This window comes from Thunnus maccoyii, chromosome 8 (assembly GCF_910596095.1).
Source record: "Thunnus maccoyii chromosome 8, fThuMac1.1, whole genome shotgun sequence".
NCBI classification, from domain to species: Eukaryota; Metazoa; Chordata; class Actinopteri; order Scombriformes; family Scombridae; genus Thunnus; species Thunnus maccoyii.
The window spans coordinates 19,027,072-19,053,939 of NC_056540.1; the positions used below are offsets into that span (position 1 = coordinate 19,027,072).

Below are 26,868 nucleotides of genomic sequence, written 5' to 3' on the forward strand. Positions count from 1 at the left end.
GGCCTGAAAAGGGCTTGTTGTCACTGTCTGAGAGATGGAGGCTGACTGTCAGAGTGAATATGAAAGTTAACTCTTTTTTTGTTTGTTTTAACTTGCTCATCAGTGGGTGTCGGGGAATTCCTCCCTTAAGTTACTAGCATTTTATTGAGTTTAGAAATAAAGATGTTTAGTTTTTTAAAGAATTCATATGGTGAAACTTTGGCGCTATCTACAATCAAATGATGGTGGTGGTGATGACATGCTGAGCAGCATGCTCAAACATGCTGCAGTGGTGGGAGGGATGAATCTGCACTGGCAAGCAAGTCATTATCTAGAGTAGCATGAGTCATAGTCACGGACCTTGGAGCCACAGTTTGTACAAAATTTCTGCATGTTGGCCTATTTCTGGCAGCGGAAAACTATATATAAAAAAAACACTGTCTCCTTAGTGATGTCGCCCACCTTCAAGAAAACCATTGAAGCTTAAATGTGAACACTGTGACAGCTTTACTCATCAGCACATGCAGGCATGTAGGAAAACCATTGAAGACAAAACAATCATATCAGTGGTACCATCTAGACACAGTTATGCGTCTGCCTCCTGTGCTGTGCGTCGTTTCACCTGAAAGGTGTGTCTACACATTCATCATGACCAACTTGCCCATGACCATGAGTGAACAAGGAGCTGTTTATTAGTCACAGACATGGCACTGTGTACATAAGATATGGCATAACAGAATGAGATTTTTAAAGTAGTTTGAAATGTCCAGAGTCCTTTTGGTTTTTGACTGAGATGAATGATAAGGACATGACAGCGAGAGCCAAAGTACAAGGGACAAAAAAAGTCGATTAAATACAGATTGTTTGTGATCCATGTAAACATTTCGTATACTTGTTTGTGTTTGCCTCTGCTTTTTTTCTGTCCTTATTTGAACAAGAGAGGAACTGTTTATTCTCCAGTACCCCAGTTTACATATGAGCTCACTCATACAAAAAGAATATGAGCCTGGCAGCGTCTATCAACCATAGACTAATTTTGTACTAACAGCAGAAACCAATCAATGTATTTGTATGTGTGTTTCTTTGTATTTGAAACTTTGTTTGTTCAAGAAAACAGGCTGAGATGGTTCAGCATTATTAGTGTCATAAATCCAAGATTAAAACGATGCAGTATGCTTATTACAGTCAGAACTTAAAATATTATGGGAGGAAATGACCATATAAAGCTGGATGATGAAATGCTTTGCTAATACTGTGCTGTGAATGTGAGAACATTTCTTTAAAGAACAAAGACTTCAAACTCAGAGTTCCTGGAGATGGATTGTCTTGTTTAGTAATGAATGCTGAAATGAATCCCTTAAACCTTTGATAAGTCACAGCAACCTGTACCACCCACTTACAGGCTTTTGAAACTTATCAGCTCCTGGTGTTGTGTGGACAGGAGAGCACATATGAGGTGGAAGAGATGGTTGTCTCATGCAGCCATAACAACCTGAAATTCAAAGCTTCAAAAAAGCCGTTGAGTTGAGGGCAGACTAAAGGAGAAGCCCTCCTCTATCTGTACACTTGGCTATAGATTATCTGTGTTTCAGAGTTTTCCAAGTGTGTTGCATGATAATTTTGAGGTTTGACAATGAGAACAAAAATACACAAAGGAGTTAAACAGTTACATATTTGAGTCCAACAATCAACACTGTAAAATCTTTAAAATTACTGGAAACTATGGTCCTAAGATCTGAAATGTGGGAGTGATATCAGCTTCATGCAGACAAATTAAAGTTAAAAGGTTCAGTCTGTTGGAGGAAGTGTAATTGTACTTTTCTATTCAGTCCATCTGTTGTTCTGTCTTGATGTTTGTTTTGAAGCCGCCTCCAGTCAGGTTCCCAAGTTGCATACAGGCAGCGCTGTCAGTGTTGGCTTTCACAACCGCCACCTCCTTTTACAAGCATTCTCACATATTTCAACAGAACTTCAGCGTCTAGAGCGTGCCTCGTCATCAGAGACAAAGATCTTGTCATTTCTTCTGCCTGGATTTATTCATACTTCCTTCAGTGATGCACATATATTACAGTTTTGGACATGAGAAAGAATCCAAATTGCGAAATGGTTTACCACACACCCAACTCAGAGCCACTCATAAATTGTAGTTGTTGATTTATTTCAGCAATTTTGCAAGTTCTGAAAGGGCAAACAACATGTCCTGCATGAGCTCAAGCTCATTCATTTTTTAGGAGACAGATTATAGATGTGATGGAGATAGTTTTGATGTTTGAAATACCTTTTTTATTTTGGATTCTTTCACATTCAATCTTAATCTGTACATCTGGACAATATATTCATGCGTGTACACAACTGTACAAAATATACATACATATTGTGTGTAAACAGAACATTTATACATAAAGTACAACTCTGTACTTTATGTCCATTTCCAGCAGTATAATTTGGCTGTTTCTTCAAAGAGTTAATTAGTCTCTCATAGTTTATTGTTTCTGTTCACTCAGCCTCATTCTGTGTATATATACTATTAAATCATTTTGCTTCCATGAGAACACAAGTTGATTTATACATGCAAATATACTTTCTCACAACCTCACTAACGTATTTGCTGTTGTAAAAGAAAAATTCCTTGTGTATGCATGTGAATTTAAAATATACTAAGAAGAAGTCTGATAAATTGTCAGTTAAAATGTTCAGACTGTTGCAGGAAGTGTAATTGTACTTTTCTATTCAGTCCATCTTTTACTTCTGTACTGATGTTTTGCTTGAAGCAGCCACCCAGTGTGAGAGAGCAGTGTGTCATCTTATTCAGAAGAAAATTTTAGTTGGATTTAATGTACCATCCAGTCTCGATCCCAAGTTGCATATAGGCAGCGCTATTACTGACATCTCTCACAACAGTCTCCACCTTCTCCGAGCATTCACAGAAGTTCAGCATCTTTCCTAGAATCTCACATATCACCAGAGACTTTTCCAAAGAAGCAGCCATTTACTTAGCTTGGATTTAGTCATACTTCCTTTAGTGATACACATATGTTACAGTTTTAGACATAATGCAGAAGAATACAAATTGCAAAAATGGTTTACCACACACCCAACTCAGAGCCACTCGGAAATTGTAGTTGTTGATTTATTTCAGCAATTTTGCAAGTTCTGAAAGGGCAAACAACATGTGTTGCATGAGCTCAAGCTAATTCATTTTTTAGGAGACAGATTATAGATGTGATGGAGATAGTTTTGATGTTTGAAATACCTTTTTTATTTTGGATTCTTTCACATTCAATCTTAATCTGTACATCTGGACAATATATTCATGCATGTACACAACTGTACACAATGTACATGCCGTATATTGTGTGTAAACAGAACATTAATACATAAAGTACAACTTATGTCCATTTCCAGCAGTATAATTTGGCTGTTTCTTTAAAGAGTTAATAAATCTCTCAAAAGTTTATTGTTTCTGTTCTCTCAGCCTCATTCTGTGTATATATACTATTAAATCATTTTGCTTCCATGAGAACACAAGTTGATTTATACATTCAGATACACTTTCTCACAACCTCACTAACTTGTTTGCTGTTTGTTAAAGAAAAAATCCTCATGTATGCATCTGAATTTAACAAAAACTGATTTTAATTCCACTAAATTCAAATTTAGGCTATTCTGAGAAGAAGAAGAGAAAGAAGAAGGAGAAGTGAATCCTTTGAGATTAGAAGTTGGGAAAGTCTCTGCGGGCACGGGCACTTGGAATAAGAAAGAACTCGCTTACTTTGCCAGCTTTACCCCATAAAAGGATGAGAGAGGAGAGAGCCTTTATCGTTTCCCTCCAGCTTGTCACAATGGGGGCTTCAAGAGGTGGAGGGGGTCTATAATAAATACACATGCATGCATTCTTCACCCCCCACACACATAAACACACACTGAAGTGACCTTGTGTTCCTGTTCGTTTCACGAGAACACCTGCAGAGTGTGCAGGAAGTTTGTAACTTTTAAACAAGTAATCAAAAACGGACAGCTACACCTTAGACTTGCACAAACACATTCTGCAACAAGCACAAGCCTGCCTCCCCACTGCTACTAAGCAAATTAATATGCTGAGCTGCACACAAACACATGGCGACCGTACCCCCCTACCCCGCCTTTCCCAGCACACATTCACACAAAAATTCCACACAAAGAAATATAAAAGAGCAGCGATAGCTGGGTGGAAGCCCTGTTGAGACAGAGAGAGAGAGGCGAGAGGTGAAAAAAGACAGAAAGGAGAGAGTATGAAGGGGAAAGAAGAGGAGAGAGAGGCACTGGGTTGAGAAAAAGAGGGGGTGTTGAGGAGGAGGAGAGAGTCTGAAGGCAACAACTTAAAACAGTGAGAACAGAAGACGGAGTGGGTAAAACGCTGAGAGCAGACGGAGTGGGAACAAGAAAGAAAGAGAGAATAGACTTTTATTGCCATCAAACAGGTACAGTAAACCATTTACAGCTCTTTGCTTGCTTTGGTTTTCGTTCTCTCTGTCGCTACAGTAATATATCTATTGGCCAGATGCAGAACACTGAAGTGATTACATGTTTATTCCTAGAGATTCAGTCATCTTCGTTGTGTTACGTGTCATTCAAACGAATGAGAAAAGATCTTCTGACTATTACAGTGAGTGAGTCCTTTTTTAAAAAAAAGAGAAAACAGAACAGGGTGTAAACTGAAAATCCATTTTGCACAGTCTGGGTTCCCACAGAAAACATCTGGCTTGCTGCCAGGAGAAAACTCAAGCGCTGACAGGCTCACCCCAATAGTTGTATTTTATCTCCCGACACTTCATATTTATTTATCTAAATCGGTTTCAGCCTGGAAACTAGAACATGATGAATGTTTGTCTATTCACAAAGTCATATAAGAGCTATAAATGTTAATGAAATAGCATCCAGGTGGCTCAAACCTGAGCAGAGAAGTTTATTTATTTTGTCTTATCATTGCCAACAAACATTTCTTGTCTTTCTCAACAGTGACATATTGAAATATCTAAAGAGAAAAAACATCACTGTGGATCCTTGTTGGCATGTCTGTTTTCTGTCACCATGATAACTACTACAACAATAACTTCAGCTTCTTGATTTCAGTTCCTTATTTCAATCTTTTTTTGCTCTTCAAACACCACCTCAGAATTGGCCTCAAGATAAACTTTTAATATAAACTACAAGGTCAATTGAGAAACAATCAGTGAAGATTTATCTCTTCACTTAGACTGAATGGATGAACATAATTGCACGAGTTGAGGATTCATTTACAGCTGTATTACTTTTGTACTTACCGTCTCATCACTCCTGTCATTTCTGTCCACAGAGATGATGTCACAGCGCAGGAACCTGGCTTTGCTTCTTTTTCTGAGTGTCTCACCTCTCCTCCACTCCCACCTATTCACTCACGCCGCCTCTACTTCCCCTCCCGCCACTCATCCACGGATCATAGTGAGAGATGATTATTATGACTATGATGACACAGACAACCACAGCACTCCTCCCAAAGTGCTGACCCCTGTGAAAACTCCAATTCTGCGGTCCCAAATCTGCCAGTACAACCCCTGCTCTGAGAATCAGGAGCCCTGCTCCGAGCTTTCAGCCAGGACTGGGTGCCTCTGTCCTGGGCTCAGCGGGGATGACAAGCCTCCTCATGCTCCACGCATCCAAGACCTGCTGCTAGTCAAACAGGGGGACAACAGAGGGAAGGTAGAGATCCAATGGTGTGCTCCATCTTCTAAGGTGTCTGGGTACAGAGTGGTGGTCGAGAACAGTGAAGGAGATGTCCTGGAGTTTGGGGACACTTCGCGACGAGGTTTAGTGGGGCATTTGGAAGTTGGAACCAAGGTGTGCGTGGAGGCGGTGAACAAAGCAGGACACAGTGAGCCCTCAGAGTTCTCCTGTAAGCGGTATGACCCTCCTACATCTCCAGACCATAAACTGCTGGCGGGGATAGTAGGAGGAGGAGTCGCCCTGCTTGTGCTCCTCATCATAGCAGCCGTGATCCTCTGGCAGTATCAGATGTTCAAAAAGGCAAAGAGAGACTCCAATGATGGACTTGGGAACCCTTCTTATAGCAGAGAGGGAACTCTGTGATCCAGTTCAGTACTGACAATCCATCTCATTCTCAGCAACACTAAACAGGCCCTTTGAGACAGAGGGGGATGACAGTGTGATCAGGAACAAAAGCAAGTTCTGAGGTGATGTTTTTATTAATTATAGAGTCGAGAAGATGTTTACATTCATGTTTCAAGGAATATGTAAATATATTGGAAAATGAGCTGAGGTGATCAAGGAATACCACTAACAAAGAATTAACTTTGGTTATTTTAGGGCTCGATCTACGGGTTTATTTGCAGGCAAATTAACCTCTGTAGGTTTACTTTAGTGTTTTTAATTCTATTGTGGCTCTATTTAATTGTAAATATTATTTTTTAGGATATAACCTTAAGACTAAAACTTTTGTAATAAACTAAAACTTATTTTAATAAAACTGTGTAAAATGTCTTGGTTGAATCTTTGCTTCCACTAGAAAGGTTTTGCAGATATACTGTGCAACGTAACATGCAATTATAGGAAAGTCTCTGGAGCTTTACTAAGGTAGACCTAAAGATATTCTTTCATTTGTGTTTGTTTCCCCTCTAATTTATTCAGATTTTAAGTACACTTACTCAAGCACTGAATTAAAGTGCAATTTTAAGGCACTTGTACTTTACTTGAGTAATGTAATTTTATGTTACTTTGTACCTCTATTCCACTGCATTTCAGAGGGAAATATTGTGCTGTATTGTACAATTATTTAATAGCTATAGTTTTTAGCTATTTTGTCAGATCACTATTTTATGCATTAAATATAAGATCAGGCTATAAAATATGTGTTGTTATAGATTAGACTACCCAGTAGTTTAAGTTGTTAAAATTAGCTTACACATTAAAATGCTGCTTACATGTATATGTCAATGAATCAGTATTAATATTCCAGTAATGTTATATATATGATATATAACTCTCTAAAATAGAATCTATTCGAGCTTTGATGAAGGCTGCTCAAGAGCTCAAACTACTCCTTTAATCTTTCTTGTGTAAACAAATTTGGAGGGCCAAGGAGGGGAGGAGGGTTCAGTTTCTTTGATATGCTGTTTTTCCATCTGGGTGATTGGACTGGGGATTTCAAGATCCTGTATACTCTGCAACAGTAGACATATGCTATGTATCTAAATATGTGTGTACAAACAGATGATATAAGCTTGGCAGCTACACTCTATGGTTTTTGTTTCTTTCCTTTGTTTTTTTCAGTTTGTTTCAGCTTGTGGTTAGAGGCCGCTCTTTGTTGAGTTGTTTTAGTAATGTAAAGACCCTAGACAGAGATGTTGATACATCTGAGTTTTTGATTAATGTAGAATATTCTTTGTATGATAATTTCTTTTGTGTTGTGTGCCCTGTATCCTTACCAAACTACAAGGGGGGGGGGGGCAATAAAGTTGGTCACAAAAAATATATATAACTCTCTAAATGATGCCATTTTGCATAATGAACACTGTTACTTTTGATACTTGAAATACATTCTGCCGCTGATACTTGTGTACTTTTACCTGTAACAAGATTTTGAATGCAGGAATATTTTTTCATCGTTGTATTGCCACTTTTCCTGACGTAAAACATCTCAGTACTTCTCACTGTGTAAGGATATCAAAGCTGCCACCACCAGTGTCATGTGAAAACAACGCTGGTGAGAGATTGATCTTATTGGTCATTCAGGGTAAGTCCCGCCTTCCTTCGACGTCTAAGCCAATTATTTGTCACCAAACAACGTAACCAGGAAGGTGTAGAACTTCTCATTCATATACAAAGCTTCATGCTGCCAGGATGGCAGGTGAGTTTACAAATGATATTTTACTCACTTCACACACTGCTACAGTTCAGTCTTAACAAGTTTTAGCCGTTGAGTTTTATGAATGACCTGAAACGTCCCTAACGTTAGTTGAGAAACTTTAATTAGCTACAGCTAAGTAGTTAAGATAGCTAACATCTGTAATTTAATTTTTATAGTCGGTTAATAATAAAACTACCACAACTATTGTGGCATTAGCATTATTTTTAGACTGCGTTTAAGGTTATGGTTTGTTCACTTAACTATCTCGCGCAAGAATTCCACATTATAAATGAGGAAACAATTCCTTGTGTAAATAATAAGTTATTTATTATGCATATATAGCCACTTCAGCATGACTCAGCAGACAGCAAAGGTGTAGATAAGCTGAAGCCGGAGGCAGCCGCTAGCAGCACCATACAACAAACCATGTTCATAATTTTACCCTTAAATGAAGCAAAACATGATAAGTGCTCGCATACCGTGCATCAAATGACTGTGGGCATTGTACTCCCCTTTTCACACACACACTCACTACTAAAAAATGTACCAACATGAGGGAGCAATCTTCAGGAGTAGAATGAACCCTGTAAGTGGAGGTGGGTGCCAGGGTTTATCTTGTATATTTGCCTGGTTCAAGATTTTTGGTTATTTCAGCAATGTAAGCACAGCCAAGTATGAGTAATGAAGTGTGATTTGGTCTCCTGTTTCCAATAAACTCAACTCAGGACATCTGCTGATACCAAACACTGATCAGATACTAGTGCTGTCTTTTTCCTCAAATTCAATGTGGATTGGTCATGTAATTGGCTGAAACCAATGCACTTATGGTTTGGTCCATGCCTAATTATCCAGCTGTTTGTATCCATGCTTGCAGCTCTTTGTGCAAGGACCCCACAGAGCAGGTCTCATATTAGCTTTACACAGTCACACAAACAATAGTTGCTTCTCTTTAAAAAGGGCGGTTGATAATAAAATCATGTCTCAGACTGTTTTATCGCTCAAAGCCTAACTTGAATGGTGCAATTTTATGGAAGCATTAAACCATTGAACCATTGAGCCTTTCATGTGGTTCCTCTCTCATTACCAGTCACCAAAGAAATCTCCTACGAGGATCTGAAAGGGCTTCTGGGAAAAAGCCAGAATCTCCTCCTGGTTGATGTCCGCACTAAAGAGGAAGTGGATAAAGGCCGTATTCCAGGATCTGTCCATATCCCAGGTGAGCTTCTTTTAAATTGTGTTAAAATAAAATGGTGTGTAGCACAGCCTCATACTGAACACAGATGTTTTATTCTCTCAGCGTCACCACTTATCATTCTCAAGTTCTCCTGGGTGTCTTGTTGATCATACTGGATTATGCAAAAATGCAAAGTGGTGGATAAGTCAGTGATCTGTTGTCTGTTTTTTTTAGGTTCTGCATGTTTTGCATCAGTTATTAATGTTCATGTCTATCTGTTTAATTTTAAAATACTTTTATGCCTCTCCTCCCTTCCTCTCTTCGAACATTCAGTCGATACAGTAGAAGCTGCTTTTGCAATGGAGCCGGAAGAATTCAAGGCAAAGTATGGAGTAACCAAGCCGGCGCTGGACGCCCCAGAACTGGTGTTTCAGTGCCAGATGGGCAAGCGAGGGGGAATCGCCACAGCCAAGGCCCACGAAATAGGATATATAAAGTAAATAAGTTGTGTTGCTATGCATAACACTCACAGCCCATCATACTTTAAAAGAGACAGTCCAAGTCTCGTACAATAATAGCCCTCGCTGTTTTTAGATTCATGATGCCCCAACAAAAGACTCCCACACACTTGAGACTCAATTTCTCCTCTGTTCCCTCACAGGAAAAAAAGTCTTTGACTGTCTACATGCAACACTCTCTGTTCTTAAATATTTATAGATGTATGTATTTAATATGTAATGTTGACAACTTATACATTCTGTGTCTCTGTCTTGTGTTTCAGCGCACGTAATTACACGGGAGGATACAGGGAGTGGTCTGAGAAAGAGGGAAAGTGATTTGTGTTGAAGGAGAACCTCATATAATATCCATAATATAAGTAAATATGTAAGCTAGACACATAATACAGAGATATTGTGGTGTTTGTTTTGTTTTCATAGTTCATCACTGTATTTTAAATGGATGAATAAAATAAATTATGTTATTTACTCAGATTTATGTGTAGTGTCTATCTAAACATGTAAAAACTGGGAACATCACTGACTGGAAAAGGTTTCACCAGACTTCCTGTGTGTTAAAAAGATGTGGAGCATCAAATCCACAACAAACACACAGTATTTTTCTGTTATAGGTGCCTAATTACAGTGACTCATGGTCATTTTACAAAAAAATATTAACGTTGGTATTTGCGGTGAACTCACACATTTAACAAAACTTGTGCTATGGGGGTGTAGAAAGCTTTAATGCACAAAAATATTCCTCTTCTCCAGTGATATAAAGTAACCAAGTACATTTACTAAAGTGCGGTACTAAAGCACAATTTTGAGGCACTTGTATTTAACTTATTTCCATTTTATGCAAATTTCAGAGGGATATATTGTACTTCTTGCTCCTCTACATTTACTTAATCGCTATACCGTGATTACTTCTCATTTTGGTTTTACATAAAAACATGATTAGCTAATAAAATATGAGGCAGTAATACAAATTAGAAGCTCTGCATACCCACACAGGTGTTTCCAGTTATTGTGATTCATTAGACTTACTCAAGTTGGAGTTATGCAAGGCTATTTAATGTTTTACGTGAGATAACCAATCTCTATGTGCTTATAAGAATAATAAAGACTTAACTTCACCAGCAACAAAACTAACAAAAGTGAGAAACACATCAATCAGGCCCAGTCTGTGCGCGCCCACACAGTCCTGAGTAAAGCTTTCAAACAAAATGAATGAAAATACTTGTGGGATTGGACCATGACTGTGCAGGGTCTGAGATACTAGCAGTTTATGTAGATAGATAAGTGTATTTTGATAATCTCAACTGGGAGTTACAGCATTACAACAGGCTTGAATCACTAAACAAACAATTGAACAAACACTCAACTGAATAATGAAAACAAAAGTTAATAAAACTGAACCACAAGTTAAAAGTAGGACCAAACCGTAGTGCCAGGTCCTTGATGTGAAAAAGTTTGAGAACCACTGGTGTACTCTATTTGTGAAAACTGAAAATATGTGGTCTAATTTGGTCTGGATGGGATAAAAAGTAGTAAAATCTCCCTTTTTCAGTTTCCACAAATAAAATAAGGTTTCACAAATCGGAAACTGTTTTAATGAATCTTTGGAGTCATTTGACAAGACTAAGTGTGTGGTTTTTGATCTGGATGGGAAAAAGCAGTGAAATTACCCTCTTTTCTGTTTTCATAAGCTAAGTAAAGGTCTCATAAATCTGAAACTTTTTAAACAGCGTTAAGGCTTTTGCTACGTTGTTCAACATACTTTCACAAGAGTAAGCGGTGGAAAAAAAACTGAGAATCAGCCACTAAATATCATATTTATCTGAAGATAACTTCAGCTTCTTCCTCCTTAAGCCAGTTTGCCGCGAAGTTTAGCTAATGTGTCCAAACACTGAAGATGCTCAGAGAAATACAGCAGGTAAGTTAATGCTGAAGGGTTATTCTAGCCAGAAACACAACGTTACAACGTTTGGACATAAAAAAAACATTTGTTATTAGATAGTGGAACCGAACTCATTAGAAAATAGGACTGACCCATCTAGCGAAGGTTTGAAGCTAATTAACATATAGCATGCTAATGCTAATGCTAAGCTAGCAGTTTGATATGACCTTCTCAGGTGCTGCGGTTGGTCATGATTTTGAGAAAGCAAAGACAACAGCAGGGTGTGAAGACTGCTGGGGGGCTTTTGGTGCTGCTATGGCCTGAAACAGCAGCTCCAGTTCAAAGCCTGAACTGCACTGGTAAGTTTTTAGTGCCTAAAAAGTGCCTAAAAGTGAGATATATCAGCATGTCTGGTGGGAAATATCTATCAAAAGAGACACCAAATGTGCTTCAACAGAGGTAGGTTGTTTTATAAAGTGACATAGTGCATTATGTCAGGAAAATATACATTTTACTATCACTGTTTTTATTGTATATAAAGGCAAATCATTCTGTTAAGTGGAAGAAGGCATCAAAACGTTGATACAATGAGTTTCCTTATTCGTAAGCACATATATGTTTGTTTAATGTTTGAGAGTACAATTATAAACACCTATCCTAAAACACAAGCGGGCACCATGCCTGATTTCAGGCATAAAGCAGTTTTAAATTCATATAATAGTTAATTCAATACATTGTACACATTTCCTCCTGGACAACTTTTCAGGCTCACAAATCTTTTCTTACTTTAATCCCTGCAAGCAGAAAACAGTTGCAACTAATGATAATTTTCATTATCATAGATATATCTATTTTAATCAGTATTTTTTCGATTAATTGCCTGGAAACGTCAGAAAACAGTAAAAAAATGTGCATCAAAATATCCTGGAGTCCAAGGTGATTTCATCAAATGTCGTCTTTTGTCCGACCAATAATCCAAAAACCCAAAATGTTCAATTTACTATCATTTAAGACTAGAAAAAGCAGCAAATTCTCACATTTTACCATCAAATATTTTGCATTTTTGCTTTAAAGATGTCATAAACGATCAATCAATTATCAAAATAACTAGCTAGTGTAGTTAAGTTGTGATTAATTGACTTATTGTTGCTAATAAGATGTTTTTACAGTATATAACCAGAGCTACTTTCCACAACTCATGCTTTTATGAGTATTATAAAGTAAGCAATACATTTTATATTGTTTCTGTTTGAAAAATGACATTGATAACATGATTATTAACCATCCATATAATAAATAAAATGAGATTTCAGATAAAGATCTGCAAGATAATTTCAGAGAAATCTGACAACAAATTGCAATCCATCCAGTAAGTACAGGTTTGGATACATTTCAAAATGACTACTGTGACAGTGGAAAAACTAGAAGACTAGAGGAATATTATAGCTCTGAATTTAGTTTTATTTAACTCTGTTCTCACGTTGTAAAAATGATTCAAATTGAAGTGACATTAATGTGGCCGGCAGCTGTTAGCATTTCATTCTGACAGTTTTCTCATTCGTAACGCAGTTGCAGCTGCTGGTCCATGGTGCACGGGGATTAAAATGGAAGCACTCCAAGCTGGCATGTACACACACACACACACACACACACACACACACACATCTAAACACATACTGTACATACATCCTTAGTTTGTGTATATACTGTATAACCTCTCTTTGTTGCATTAGTCCTCACAGACTTGAAGGAGAGCATCATGTTTCCCTGTGCAGGGCCGTGTCCTGAACCTGACCCTGAGGAGCTGTGTGCCTTCACTGATCTGCACGGTTCCCTCAGATTACTGCTGTCCTTTCAGGTACAAACAACAGTGATTAGTTACAAGCATCTTATTGGTCTGAATAATAATTACTGATGTTAGAGGCAGAGCATTCTTAAAAAATTTTAAGCAGTTCAGTAATTCTCTCATCTAAAACAAAAAACATTAACTGTAACATTTTTAAATTGAATATACTGTCTTTCAAATTAGACTTTTCATAGATGATCACACATAATCTTTTTACACTATACAGATGAAGGATGCAAGACTTGTCGGTCCAGATTGGCAGCCTCATATTGAAGCTTTCCTGCACACATTCAGTTTAGCTAACGCCGGGGTAGGATCAGTTTCCCTCTGACATCTTTCCACAGTATTGTTCCAAAAGTATTGTTCCAAAAAGTTGACTGTCCTTCATTTTCACAGATCAGAATACACCTCAAATCCAAATTCAATCAGCAGACCATCCAGCAAGAATTTAGGTATGACTCAACTATGCAGGCAAAGCTCTTAGCCTCCTTTTCTGGTAAATCTAGCAAATCTCCCACCCTTCTGGTAAATAACTGTTTATGACACTTTAATCTCTTTGTTTTTTCCTTATTTATAAATTTGGCATGAATTATATATTCTGTATTTATAAAACACATACTTTTATAAAGTATGTGTTTTATAAATTGTAGGGCTACAACTAACACGTATTTTCATTATCGATTAGTCTGTCAGTTATTTTAAAAGTAAACATTTACCTCACAAACAAAGATGTAGATCAGATTTTGATAGTGGCTTTCTGTGTTTTTGGCTTGTGGCAGTTACAACATAATAACAAAAATAAGATAACAAGATAACAAGATAAAGGCTCACCAGTTAAATCCCCTCAGGTGTAAGACAGTTCATAAACTTTAATGACCAATGGGAATGTCTGTTTTTATGAATTGCTAACATTATGTTTATTGTCTTGCAGAGTGAATATCAAAAGTAAAGTTGCTCGTGCAGTCCAGCCATCACTGCTCTTGGATGTCACCAGCAGTACACAGTCAGTAGTGCTGATTGTTTGTGTGGATCAGTGTTGTGTTGATTACAGAACCCAAAAGGCTCACGAGTGTAACCAAACTCAACTTTATCTTCATGTATTAATGCTACAAAAACATGTTGGAAATCGTGCTGTCAACAAGTGGACTCTTGGCTGCAGAACGTTTTCTCTCTCTCTCTCTCTTTCTCTTTCGATTTGAAGTCCCCCGGTGCATGTGAAGAAAGGAAACTGGTGTCAGGGAGGTCATCCTGTTCTTGGAGGCAGGTTTCCACTAAGTATCCCACCAGAAGCCATGGACCGAGGCCTGTACGGAGAGCTGAGCGTCCAGTTTGTCACACTTCTGAGCCCTTGCGTGCAGCAGTACCCTAATCTGGCAACGCGGCTCACTGAAATACAAATATCCTTTGCTGATTGTATCACATAAGAAAACAGACAAGCACACAGATTTTTTCCTTGACTTCACATGTGTTCAGGTGTTGGTATACAGCCCCAGTAATGTTCCTGTAACTGGCCCCTCCGCCTTCTTCCAGAACCTCCCTGCTCATCTGGACTGTCAGGAACTGGGCCTGCAGGGCCTTCACTGCTCCTCCTTCACAGGTAGACCGCAGCCACTGCAGGGTAACACACATACTGATGGTCAGGATAGATTTAGGGTCTTTTGCTAGAGGGATTGTAATGGCCAGTTTTCCTGGACAGTGTGGAAACTGAACCTGGAGTAGGTCCTAAATACAGAATAGGTAAACCAGTCTTAAAAAGTGACTTTCTGAAATACTCAAATTTACTTCTTGAATATGAGGCCTGAGTTGCACATAACTAATGTGGACCATTTGTGTTTATTCCATCGAGAGAGAATGTGCACACAGCCCAGCCTGAAGCTGCTCATAAAAACTTAAATGGACCACAAAAAAGCCAGTAATCTGAACCAGAGGAATAAACGAGACAGAACAATGGAAGTTGAAAAAAAGAGCACTCGCACATCACAAAAACAAGTACCTTAAAGTGACCAGCTCTTGGAGTGGTGACATGCTTTCCGCTCCGAGACAAAAATGCAAGTCCAGGCACCAGCAGGGAAACGTTCACCGTTGATTTGTACAAATGTGTCTCATGTGAATTACATTCATATGCAACTAATCTGCACTGATTCACATTGAAATTCACAATGCAAGAAAATAGAGCAGGAAGTTTGGTGGTGAAGTGGTTTACAATGTATTTGAGTTGGTTACAGATTCCCATCCCGTTTTATACCAGAAATCAGTGTTTTTAATTGCCGTATTTAATTTTGACGATGACCTTTCTTTAATTTTAAATAAGTGGGTTCAGCTGGAAACACCTAATTATACTTCAATCTTTTTTCCGTAATGGATTTTGTAAGATTTACAGATCGGAAAAAGTTGAACATTTTGCAGATGTGATCATGTGAATGTTTTGTTCAGTATTTTGATTCACAAAAAGTCATCTGGATAGTATTAAATTTCCCCCAAAGGGTGTGGAAAATAGTTGAATATCAGTGTAATTCTTGTGTAAAAGTGTAAAATGTTCCATTTTCTTCACACATGCAAAATGGTTTTGGAAAATTCAATTCAATTTCAATTCAATTCAATTCAATTCAGTTTTTTTTGGATAGCACCAAATCACAACAGATGTTATTTCCGGCACTAGACCGTACTCTTTAATATACACAAACCCAACATTCCTCTATGAGCGACAACAGGAAGAAACCTCGAGCAGAACGGGGCTCTGGGTGGACGGCCATCTGCCTTGACCGGTTAGGTTGAGAGAAAAGGAAGGAGGAGGAGAGGAGCGAGAGAGACACAGAGAAGCACAACAACAATAACAGCGATAATAAAAGTAGAAATATGACGAATAATAATAGCAGTAGCAATGATTTAAATGATTTAATCAGTATTACTGAGTGTGATTCTCTCTACTAGCTGGTGGTTGGTCTTCTGTGAAATAGTTCAAATAATTCTTTAGTGTCCAGTCAACAGTCAGCATATCTAACTTAACTTCTGCCTTCTTGAAGGTGTAATGTAAACCTTCATTAAGTTCAGTTAATTCAAAACTAATCTAAATCTAAGTTGGTTTGGTGAACTGGTTTACTGTAAAGAGACACTTTACTCTTGAACTATGTAAAATTTAAAATAGTCAAATTTAAGAATTGGCCTGATTTCTCAGAAACTGTTGTTGCATAATGCTAAGTGTTTCTTTTCCTTGTACTTTACACAATGAATCACAACCACAAGCAAGACCACAGATCTACATTAATCACAAGTAATAAATTCATTCCTTCACACAACATAAACTTCTCACACTCTTTGGCCCCCAGAGATCTTCTATCACAAACATTATCGTAGTAAAGGTTGGTTGACCTGGAAATGGGTCACATTTTGAGATGCTAAAGCTGTTATTTCCCCACTTTCATATAACATCTGCTGACTCACTGAACTTGAATGAACTCAAGATACTAGAGCTGGAAAACCAACTGTCAAAACAATGACCTGCCCAACCCAAAGGTTTACTTTATCATTACCACAATGTTAAATACATGTGCATTTTCTACAACCCACTGTTTTACCCATGTTCCTTCAGCCTGTCCAGCCTTGCCATGTGTTTACAGTTTGCAGTGGATTTCATCACCAATAATTATGTTTTTGTTCCTTTTCCTTCAAAATTTCTATTGGCAAAAATATATTTTGGCCTTTTACTGGAGAGTCATGCAGTGAGACAGGAAACAATGAGAGAGAGGGGTGTGACTTGCAACATGGGTCTCTCGGCTGGCAATCAAACTGTGGATGTTGTGGTTGTGGTATGTGACTTAACCGTTAGGCTACCAGGGAGCCCTGCAAAGATGTTTTTAACCTTTGCATTTTTCCCTCTGCAGATCTTGCCCATAGCAGCGGCATTGTGTACACAGTAGAACAAGAAAACTGTGAGGAGCCACAGCGAGAATCAAATCTTCTCCCCATGAAACAGAAGCTCTTGATTTTCCTCTTCCTGCAGCACAGCGACTCCTTCATCTCCCAGCTCTCTGATATTATGGGTGAGAGACAGCTGCAGTATGTTTAATCACACAGTGCTGCATTGAAGCTAGCATTTGGTCACTTTTGGTATCCTTCTACTATGGCATAGTACAAGAAGAAGTTACCACTGCAGTTGTGGTATCAACTGAGTTTTCTGTAATCCTACTGTAGCTACTGAGGCACTGATAGAGCACCACCTGGAGGATATTCTGAACAACAACAGCCGAGCGGTCACAACAGCACTTCAGACTGAGCTGAAGAACACACTGAAATCCCAAAATCACAGAAATAAGGCAAGCAAAGTCTGAGATACACAGACACACACTAACTGTAAGAGTTGAAATGTCTCTGCGGCTGTGTGGTTTTGAAATAATGTAGTGTTTGTTCCTATAATAGCGTGTGTTTGGGTGTTGTGTGTGTGTGTGACATGTAAGGACCAAGAGAAGCTGCGATCAGCTGTTGAAGTGATTCTCAGTTCGTCCATTGGTATCGTGAGCTGCAGCAGTAACATGGACTTCAGAAATGCCTGCCTGAACAGCATGAAGGTGTGAAAATATGAAAATATTTGAAAATATATGTGTGGATCTAGTCAATTATATACAACATAATTTGACATGACTGGCAAAGATGTTATCAGGTCATCTGATACACTGCAAATATACCTGTTACATACAGTACAGGGATACATGTATATGCGTTGATAGCATGACAAAAGTCAGATGTGCATCCATAATGTATCTGTTTGTCAGGTGCCTGACACTCATGAACTGTCGGCCTCCCTCCGTGAATCACTGAGGACGGTGACATCATGGAAATTCATTCCCAAGGGCAGGTGTCACACTGTTCAGGTGAGCAAGATGAGATTGTTGATCACCAAACTGATACTAAAAAAAACACTTTAATCCTTCTAGATGTTGGATTTTGAACGTCACCAAAAATGTGTTATTTCATTGCTTTTACAGATGGAAGAGCATCCTGAGAGTGATGAAGAGCCCACAAGAACAGAAATCTGAGAACGTTGTGTGTTTTAAAAGAGTTCTTTTTCTGGTTGAAAGCTGTTAATATAATAATATAATATATCTGCAATTTAAGGCAGGTAGCAATGCATTTAGGAATTGTGCTGAGAATAGAAATATCTATTTAACTTTTAATTTTAGACAAAATACATCTTTTTCATTATAGTTTGTGTGTTACAGTAGATATCATTGCTTTAACATAGTTTTAAGACCAACATTGAACTGCAGTTTTGGATTTTTTTTGACATAATCCTGTGTTGATACCCCTAAATAAACAATGTGGTACAATAACATGAGTATCTGTACAATATAATGTCCTTTAATACTAGTTGCAGGTTTCATGAAGTGTATAAAGCTTTACTGAGACTGTAAGGTTGTATTATATAGTAATGTAAGTTGTGGTATTGCATCTGGGTTCAAAACAAGTTAAACTGGGATATCAAGACTGGTTAAACAAATATATTTCATTGCTATGAGGGCAAAATTAGAATAAACACTAACAGTAAGCGGCAGCAGTGGCTTTTTGTGGCGCTGTGTCAGACTCCTGCCTGGCCATGGTGATTAGATATAGTTGATGTGGCGAGAAAGCTTTTGGATATAGTGGAAATTCCTGGATTACAGGAAGTGCAGGAGCTGTTGAAAGAGGTTTCCAGGCCCTCTCAGAGCCTAGAGTGAGAAGTTATATTAGAGAATGGGATGAGGGGTGGGGATGAACTTTATTTTATTTTATATATAATGATTTAGATATGAGAATTGAGTCTTACTTTCAATCTAGTAGAAGGCAGTAAAGCAACATTTTTTATGCAAATCGCCTCTAAAAATCAACAAAGAAGAAGACAACAATTACAGGTTCAAAGGGCTTTATTTAAGTATTTAAACAAAACAGGTTTCATGTCCAGAATATACCTTCTTTGTAATGTTTTTTTCGTTTATTTGTTAGTTTTTGTTGTTTAAAGTAATGATGTTACACACTCCGGTACAATAGGTGGCGGCATGCACCTCTAACTTTGGTTTGTAGTCCGACAGTAAAACCACAGAAGAAGAGCATTGTTTCGGATATGACGTAAATTCCGGCCGCCAACAGCGAGAGCCGTTTTTCGCGGTAAAATGAAATTATGTTGAGATTTACTCCGAGCTCTTGTTTCCAGCACTTAACTCGAAGCTAATTGTTGTGATTTCTGTTTTTAAAAAATTCTCTTTCAAGCGGTCGGTGTTGTTATGAAGTGAGAGCAGAAGCTAACGTTAGCCACTGAAGCGTCGCCACAGCTCTGGACTTAACCAACGGTTGATCTCCAACACACTTTCGTCGTAATTTAGTAACTATAAAACTTAAAAACAATGTCAGCGGTAACATCAGAAAGCTTAAAGTCAGAACTGGAAATGTTCGACATACCCTGCCATGATGACTCCGTCCTGGACAAGAGTAAGAAGCTAACTATTGTTAGTGATGTTTAGTCTCATCTGCTGCTAATTGATTACTGTCATATAACGTTACAGTATGTGACTGTTTTGTAATTACTTAAATTGGGTTTCTTGTCATTTCTCTATCATTACATGGGCTTTTATGTTGTTTTGTCTCGCTCATTAACATTAACTTAGTTTCCATTCCAACAACATCAACCTCCTCTGACTGCCAATTAAAATGTACCTTTTGGCCAAATGTGGCACATTTACATCATGTCAGTGTTAATTAGTGTGTACTGTCTGAATTAAATGAAAATATGAAAAAAAAAAAAAAATTTAAGCCATTGTTATGTGAATCATGTGCTCAAGTAGTAAGCGTTGACCCTTCACTTCTTATATATAATATTAGTCACAGTCATTGTTGTAATATCACATTCATGTTGTCTCTGTGTATGTACAGTCGCCTTGTTGTTTACCGGCTCTGCTTCCTTTCCTTCATATCTCCTCTGTCTTCAGTGGTGGAGCAGTGTATCTGTAACAGGATACAGGCGGATGAGATGGTGCTGGAGTGGGTGGCTTACAGCACCACAAAAGGTGGACTAAAACTTACCATGGTCACTCTGGAACAATTTGAACATGAGGTGACCATGTTCATATTTTCTGAATAATTCATGATATATTCAATAAATACTTTTTGTGTCACTTTTGGATTGTGTTTCTGATATTATTGGTTTGACCTGGGCTCTCTACTGTGAGTGCACTGTCCTCAGCATCAGTTTGTATTTACAGTGTGTCCACTTTCTTGGCAGGTCTTAAACAAGAAGAATAAATCCAAACAAAGCTTCAAAAGAGAAGAAACTCTTAACAGAACTAGAGACATCCACTCACTACAAGAATTGTATCCTTTGCAGTAAACTCTCAGCAACATTTTAACATTAAATATCCAGCAACACCTCTTTCTGGAGTTCATCTGTCCGCTGTGATGCCCTTGTGTTACAAACCTTGACATATTGTGTGTTCAGAATCAAAGCTGAGGAGGAGGAGGAGAATCTACTGGATGCCTACTCTACTCCTGCTAAGGTAAGCTGTAACTTTGACTTCAGAGAGTATTGTCCACAGTTTACTCTTCAAAAAAAAACTGTTTGTCGGAGTAAGAACTAATGAAATTGCTGTGTGTAGTGGTATGATAGTGGCATGCTGAAACTACAGGGTTTATTTTGGGGTCTGCACTTTTAAAGCTAAGCTGAGATAAAAGAAGTGTGGCTCATTAGCTGCCCCTCTTGTTTAAATTTTCTTTATATAGATATGTTTTTAAGAGCTTGCTCACTTAGTATCCTCTACCCTGTCTTTGTGTGTTTGTGTAGGGCTCTCAGAAACGAGCGTTAACCACCCCAGAACACCCTCAATCGAAGAGGAGTGTAGCTCTGCTGGCCAGCCCTGGCCTGCTGCTGTCTCCTGCCAGCTTCTCTCCCAGGTACACAACAATACACAGCAACAGTCAGAAAGCTGCTGAAAAACAGCAGTTTCTAGTTCTGATGGTGGTTCACTTTTATCATATCCTAACAACTATTTAGTCTTAAAATCATTTTCTCTCTTCAACTAAGTAGACATCAGCTTGTGTGGTCATATTTCTTGTTTCCGAATTAGTATACAGAGCTGCTTTTTGTTACAAAGAGACTTAGTTGTTGCTGGTTTTATTCTTTCTTTAATTTATATAATAGTAAGTGTTAAACCACAAGTATAAATACCATAATAATGGTGAGAATCCAAAGATCCAGGATAGTCTTTAATTCTTACTACTGACCTGCTTGTTCAAATGAGTTTGACACACTCTCCAAATGGTTATTTAACAAATTGAAGTGAAAACATCACACAGCCTAAGCGTCAGAATAGTAAATTACACTGATCACTTAACCACCATCACTTGTTCTGGTGAACATTAGTTGTCACCTGACTCAACTTTTCTCCTCCCCTGTCTTTGCAGTGCAACTCCCTCACAGAAGTACAGCCAGCGTGGTGGGAAAGGAGAGGTGGTGGTCACGTTCGGGGCTGTGCAGGGAACTCGCTGGGTTGGCAGGAAGGCTCCTGGTGTAGGAGTCCAGCTGGAGCTGCTGGAAGGGCCCGAAGACAGCCTCCGCTGCAGCTACAAGTACATGTTCCAGAGGCTACGCGACGTTCGAAATGGTGAGAGAAATTTAAAAAAAAAAAAAAAAAAAACAGAAGTGCCTGTGAAGTCGTAAAACTACAAAGAAGAGAGTTAATTGTATGATGTTACAGTTTGGTATATATTTTAGAGTTGTAGAGGAAAGAAAAAACACTAATAAGTGGCAGTGACCGTGGTGGACTTTTCACTTTTTCATGTAACCATACATAAAAAGTGCCATACATACACAACACTGACTTCATTATAAACTGAAAACATGCTCGCCTGAAATGTATTGAGGTTACAACTTAAAAGAAACTGTACAGTCTGATTATATAAGTAAAGACAGTACCTTATGACTTTTTTGTACTTATTGCCCATTTATAATACAGATCTTTGCATTTGTGTTCCTCAGTGTTGACAGAGAAGATTGAGGAGCTGGGTGAAGGCCTCCGGACGCACTTTAACATCGAAGAGTTCTCCCCTGTCTCTCTGCCAGCACAGGTACAGAGGTGTAACTGTTATTAAAAAATGGTAAAATCACAGAAGCTTAAACCTTTTAATTTCCAAAGATTTTGGAAAAATCACAGATATTTTGTATGTTCTCTATATTTTATCATCTTAAAACTTGTCAGACTCACATGTTTGTTTGTTGGGTTTTTTTAACCAGTCAGCTGATTTACAGGCTTTTTAAAAAACTAAACTAAATGAATGTAAATGTTCTCATCTGTTATAAAACAATAATTGTATAAACATCATGGTATGTGGACCCCTGCCAGTAAAAAGTGCTCAGCTTGACTACTAACTGCGACTCCACACTAGCTTATTTATATATATTACATTTGTATAATTAACACTTTCCTGACTGCTCAGCTTGATGTTTATTTCTCTCCACCTGTAGGACAGTATAACTGTGTTGGGTCAGGTGTGCTGTGACAGTAATGGAAAACTGAACGCACAGTCAGTTCTGTTGGAGGCAGGACCAGAGCAAGGTGGTCAGCAAGTACCTGTGGACCTATCAGAGCTCAAAGAGTACTCCCTGTTTCCTGGTCAGGTGAGCAGAAGGAAACGTCTTGTCTTGACAGATTAACCTACAAATGAAACTGCTTTGAAAGCCCTTTTTTGAAAAGCATTAAGAAATATTTTTGACATCAATGACTCTGTGCGATTACTGCCATTTAGTAGTAAATGGTGGTCTCTCCTTTGCCTGTGCACTGAGTTTGTGTGCAGCAGGTTATATGGCCACCTAGAGTAACAGAGCATGCCAAGGACCTGGGCTGGAGACTCACCCAGCGTCTGACCGAGAACTCTGACAACAACAACCATTCCCAGCCTGTCACAGGCCAAATGCTCCTCCTTCTTATTCACATGTTGCCTTGCTTGCATCTCTTTCCAAATGTGTCAGGTAGCATTTATCTTGGAGTATAGATTGATCTCCTCGTCTGTCATATTTTCTCAGGTGGTGGTGATGGAGGGGATGAACACAACAGGAAGAAAACTGATGGCTTCTAAACTCCATGAGGTCAGCTACAGTTTAACCCATTTCCTAAGTTCTTACAATGTATTGCAGTCTAAAATAATGCAATATTTATCAAAAATATTGTTTGAACATTTTAAATTAGATGGAACAGAGTATCTCAGCTTTTAGAGTGGGGTGTATCTGAGTATCTTCTGTTAATATTTTTGTCTTTTTCAGGGAGTCCCTCTGCCCTTCTACACTTCTGAGGTGAAAATGGAGATGGATGAAGGTAAGGAGTGATGTTGGTTTTATATTGCACAATACAGACATCAATGCATCCTGCTACTGACTAACATAATTGTACTATGCACCTTTCTCATGGTTTTCTGTCTGTAACATTTGCTGTAAATCCAGTGACTAAAAAAGAACATGAACATACAGAAAGCTTTGATCTACAAAGGAAGGCATGACTGCAGTTGCTTTCACATCCATGAAAACACTCTTTTCTTATGTAACTCCAGATCCCATGAATGTCCTGGTGGCCTGCGGACCGTACACACCTTCTGACAGCCTGACCTTTGACCCTCTGCTGGACCTTATCAATGTCATTGTCAGGGACCGTCCTGATGTCTGCCTGCTGGTATGGTTTCTCTTTTTGCTGCATTGCAATCTTTAGTTCTTCCACATATGCTCATATCTGTTCCTACGTCACTGTTGAATAGTTTACATGACTGTATGTTATATGTGCATCTCTTCTCCAGTTGGGCCCATTCGTGGATTCCAAACATGAACAAATTGAGGTACGTTCAACAGTTTGTGTCCTCGTCCAAGATTACTCTCCTGTTCAGGAACTAATATTTAGCATTCAAGTCAAAAAAAGGCAACGTGAAATCCTTTTGTCCAACATGTTAATTGCTCAAATCAAGCTGGTTGATGATGAATATGTGTTACCGTCTCCTCTGTTTCCCAAACAGAAAGCCCAGGTGACTGAGACCTTTGAGGCCATTTTCTCAAGATGTATTGAAAGCATCGTGGATGGCACCAAAAGGTACGTTTCATATCTTTTTACACTTTTTACCAGAATGTCACAGAGTGTTTTTAACCATGCTTACACTATGGCTCAGTCGCTCGATTGTTTGGCATCTTCATCCAGATAGCTGCAAAACGAATAACATTTTCATCATCCTCAGCTGTATTTTGCGTCAAGTGCTGATTAGCAAATGTTAGCATGGTAACATGCTAGACTAAGATTGTGAACGTTGTAAACATTACATCTGATGCATTGTGTCATTGTGAGCATTGTATGTTAGCATTTAGCTCAAAACACCACTGTATCTCATTACAACCACAGCTGTAGACTCTTCTAGTTGTCTTGTTCTATAATGACAATCATATTTTCTTTTGCCAGTGTCGGCTGTCGTTTGGTGTTTGTGCCGTCCCAGAGAGACATCAACCATCATTTCATCTACCCACAGCCTCCCTTCACCGTGCCGAACCTCAAGGACCAGGCCCAGGTCAGACATACAAAGACTCGACTGTAGGACTTTATATGTAGATGAAACAAACTGCTTGTCACTTTCTAATGACCATAAATATGTAATAGGCCTGTGAGTATAGTCCCAAGCCTCATTTTTAATAGTATGATTCAAAACTTTGGATTTGGGGAGTTATTGGTCCTAACATCAGTCAAGTAGCGCTCTTTTTTTTTTTTTCTCATTTTGTCAAATCTAAAGACGTCAGAATTGAGTCTTGATTCAAGTCTCAGTTGTCTGACTTGAGTCAACATCTCTTTCATACAGGCTGAAACGGACAATCAAGCAGAGGAACTTAGAAAATTGTTGGGTTTTTTTGTAGGAAATGCAGATGGTCACATTTCATGATCAGCTAAATGTAATGTTTCTCTTCATACTGTGCAGCGTGTGACGCTGGTCCCTGACCCCTGCACCCTGCTGATCGACGGCGTGACCTTTGGCTTGACGTCCACTGACATCTTGTTCCACATGGGAGCAGAGGAGATCAGCTGGTGAGGAAGACGAAGGGCATTAACAGAAATTCTATTTGTAGTAGTCACATACCTTCATGCATCAATGCAGTTGAGTTAGAAATGAATTATTAGCAGTGTACAGTCTGTGATAGTTTTACAAATATGTAAATGCATGCCGTCAGTAACAGTAATGGTGTCGGTTTTGTGTTGCAGCGGCACTGGATCGGACAGATTCTCACGCATACTAAAGCACATGTTGACCCAGAGAAGGTGAGAGTAAACAAGACTTAAAACAGGTTATTTGGTCTGTTTTCTATGTTGACATTGTTCGGCATTAACAACCGCTATGTTTCTGTTTTAACTGTCAGTTATTACCCACTGTACCCGCCTGTGGAGGAGGTCAACATGGACTATGAGAAGTTCCAGAGCTTCGGTCAGATGCCGATCACCCCCGACGTTCTCATCATCCCCTCTGAGCTGCGCTACTTTGTTAAGGTACAGAGCTCACATACCAGACTACAGCCTGTTAAAAGCCTTGTAAAAACTTTTTTTAATTTTTTTTTTACAGTTTTAATTAACAGGGAGTGCAACAGTAGATTGTCTGTATGTCAATTCCATTTTTAATTATGCAGAAGACAATATAATGAGGCAAGAAAATATTTTAAAATAAGATTTTACATCATGTTAACTCACTTAAATAATTCTTCTTGAGTTGTTTCTTCTCAAGTCTCTTGAGTTTCCTTCCTTAAAATGGAAGAATTTTTCATTTGCAGCAGAGTTTATGTCCATGTTAGACGGCTCTATTTATCTGTGACGTATTCACACAGTGTCTTTTAAAACCTCATCTTATCTTCATTTTTCACTCAGGATGTGATTGGCTGCGTGTGTGTAAATCCTGGACGTCTGACCAAAGGCCAGGTGGGCGGGACGTACGGCAGACTTCTCATTCAGCGCAGCGCGTCGTCAGAGGACCAGAAGAGAGTGAGCCCCTGTTTGGCTGCTCAGGTGGTGAAAATCTAATCAGAATAAGGACTTAAATTTCTTATTGACACCAGATATGAGCTGCATTTACCAGGAACAAACTGAAAATGTAAAATATGTATAAAAAAACAGTTGAAACCAACTGGCTTATTGGTTTATTTTTATATGACGAACAGACATGTGGGGTGGCCTGATCAGCAGTTGTGTACTCTGGATGATGATGATGATGATGATGCCTTGACTTTGAATATTGGTCACTCAGATACAGCAGCAATAACAATGTCTTCAATAAATTATTGTTACCTCTTGTATGAGTATTCTCTTACATCTACTAGAGAGTGTTGTTGTTATTCTGTAGTTAAAAAGCTTCTGTGGTTCTGATTGGAGGAGACGGAAACCTGATGAAAATTGAGTCCAAGAATAAAATCCATCCTTGTTGAATATGTGAGCAGCACAGTTTAATGTGATGGTTGTTCCAAGTGAGAGATGTTGAATTATTGATGACAAATTTGAATCCACTTTCCCTTGTTTGAATAAAAATGCTCTTGATATATTACAACTCTTAATGACTGACGTATGTTTT

At 38.5% G+C, this 26,868-nt stretch overlaps 4 protein-coding genes across 7 annotated transcripts; all 4 read left to right on the forward strand.

The window, feature by feature from the left end:
* Positions 1–4,263: 4,263 nt before the first annotated feature.
* LOC121901892 (LRRN4 C-terminal-like protein) lies at positions 4,264–7,401 on the forward strand. Its single transcript, XM_042418971.1, has 2 exons — positions 4,264–4,439; positions 5,315–7,401. Exon 2 carries the CDS (start codon positions 5,317–5,319, stop codon positions 6,082–6,084), a length of 768 nt encoding a protein of 255 aa, XP_042274905.1. The 5' UTR covers positions 4,264–4,439; positions 5,315–5,316; the 3' UTR covers positions 6,085–7,401.
* Positions 7,402–7,758: 357 nt separating this feature from the next.
* tstd1 (thiosulfate sulfurtransferase like domain containing 1) lies at positions 7,759–10,021 on the forward strand. The gene is made up of 4 exons (XM_042418972.1): positions 7,759–7,861; positions 8,949–9,077; positions 9,369–9,531; positions 9,817–10,021. The coding sequence occupies exons 1-4, from the start codon at positions 7,855–7,857 to the stop codon at positions 9,869–9,871; spliced, it is 354 nt and encodes a 117-aa protein (XP_042274906.1). The 5' UTR covers positions 7,759–7,854; the 3' UTR covers positions 9,872–10,021.
* Positions 10,022–10,859: 838 nt separating this feature from the next.
* zgc:195212 (DUF4554 domain-containing protein) lies at positions 10,860–18,605 on the forward strand. 3 transcript variants are annotated; one of them, XM_042419987.1, is made up of 14 exons: positions 10,860–11,468; positions 11,668–11,791; positions 13,002–13,055; positions 13,208–13,302; positions 13,505–13,588; positions 13,675–13,730; positions 14,210–14,281; positions 14,480–14,675; positions 14,752–14,875; positions 17,160–17,318; positions 17,470–17,591; positions 17,733–17,843; positions 18,048–18,146; positions 18,261–18,605. In XM_042419987.1, the coding sequence occupies exons 1-14, from the start codon at positions 11,448–11,450 to the stop codon at positions 18,309–18,311; spliced, it is 1,368 nt and encodes a 455-aa protein (XP_042275921.1). In that variant the 5' UTR covers positions 10,860–11,447; the 3' UTR covers positions 18,312–18,605. The 3 variants fall into 3 exon arrangements, with proteins under 3 accessions (XP_042275921.1, XP_042275919.1, XP_042275920.1); XM_042419985.1 differs by having other exon boundaries at positions 10,863–11,468; positions 13,166–13,302; XM_042419986.1 differs by having other exon boundaries at positions 10,896–11,468; positions 13,166–13,290.
* A 720-nt stretch (positions 18,606–19,325) lies between these two features.
* pola2 (polymerase (DNA directed), alpha 2) lies at positions 19,326–26,851 on the forward strand. 2 transcript variants are annotated; one of them, XM_042419801.1, is made up of 19 exons: positions 19,326–19,416; positions 19,519–19,737; positions 20,235–20,359; positions 20,528–20,616; positions 20,741–20,798; positions 21,083–21,192; positions 21,703–21,902; positions 22,277–22,365; positions 22,763–22,915; positions 23,321–23,383; positions 23,558–23,609; positions 23,842–23,960; positions 24,082–24,120; positions 24,295–24,368; positions 24,729–24,834; positions 25,237–25,343; positions 25,518–25,574; positions 25,673–25,799; positions 26,172–26,851. In XM_042419801.1, the coding sequence occupies exons 2-19, from the start codon at positions 19,653–19,655 to the stop codon at positions 26,322–26,324; spliced, it is 1,806 nt and encodes a 601-aa protein (XP_042275735.1). In that variant the 5' UTR covers positions 19,326–19,416; positions 19,519–19,652; the 3' UTR covers positions 26,325–26,851. The 2 variants fall into 2 exon arrangements, with proteins under 2 accessions (XP_042275735.1, XP_042275734.1); XM_042419800.1 differs by having other exon boundaries at positions 19,349–19,737.
* The last annotated feature ends 17 nt before the right edge of the window (positions 26,852–26,868 follow it).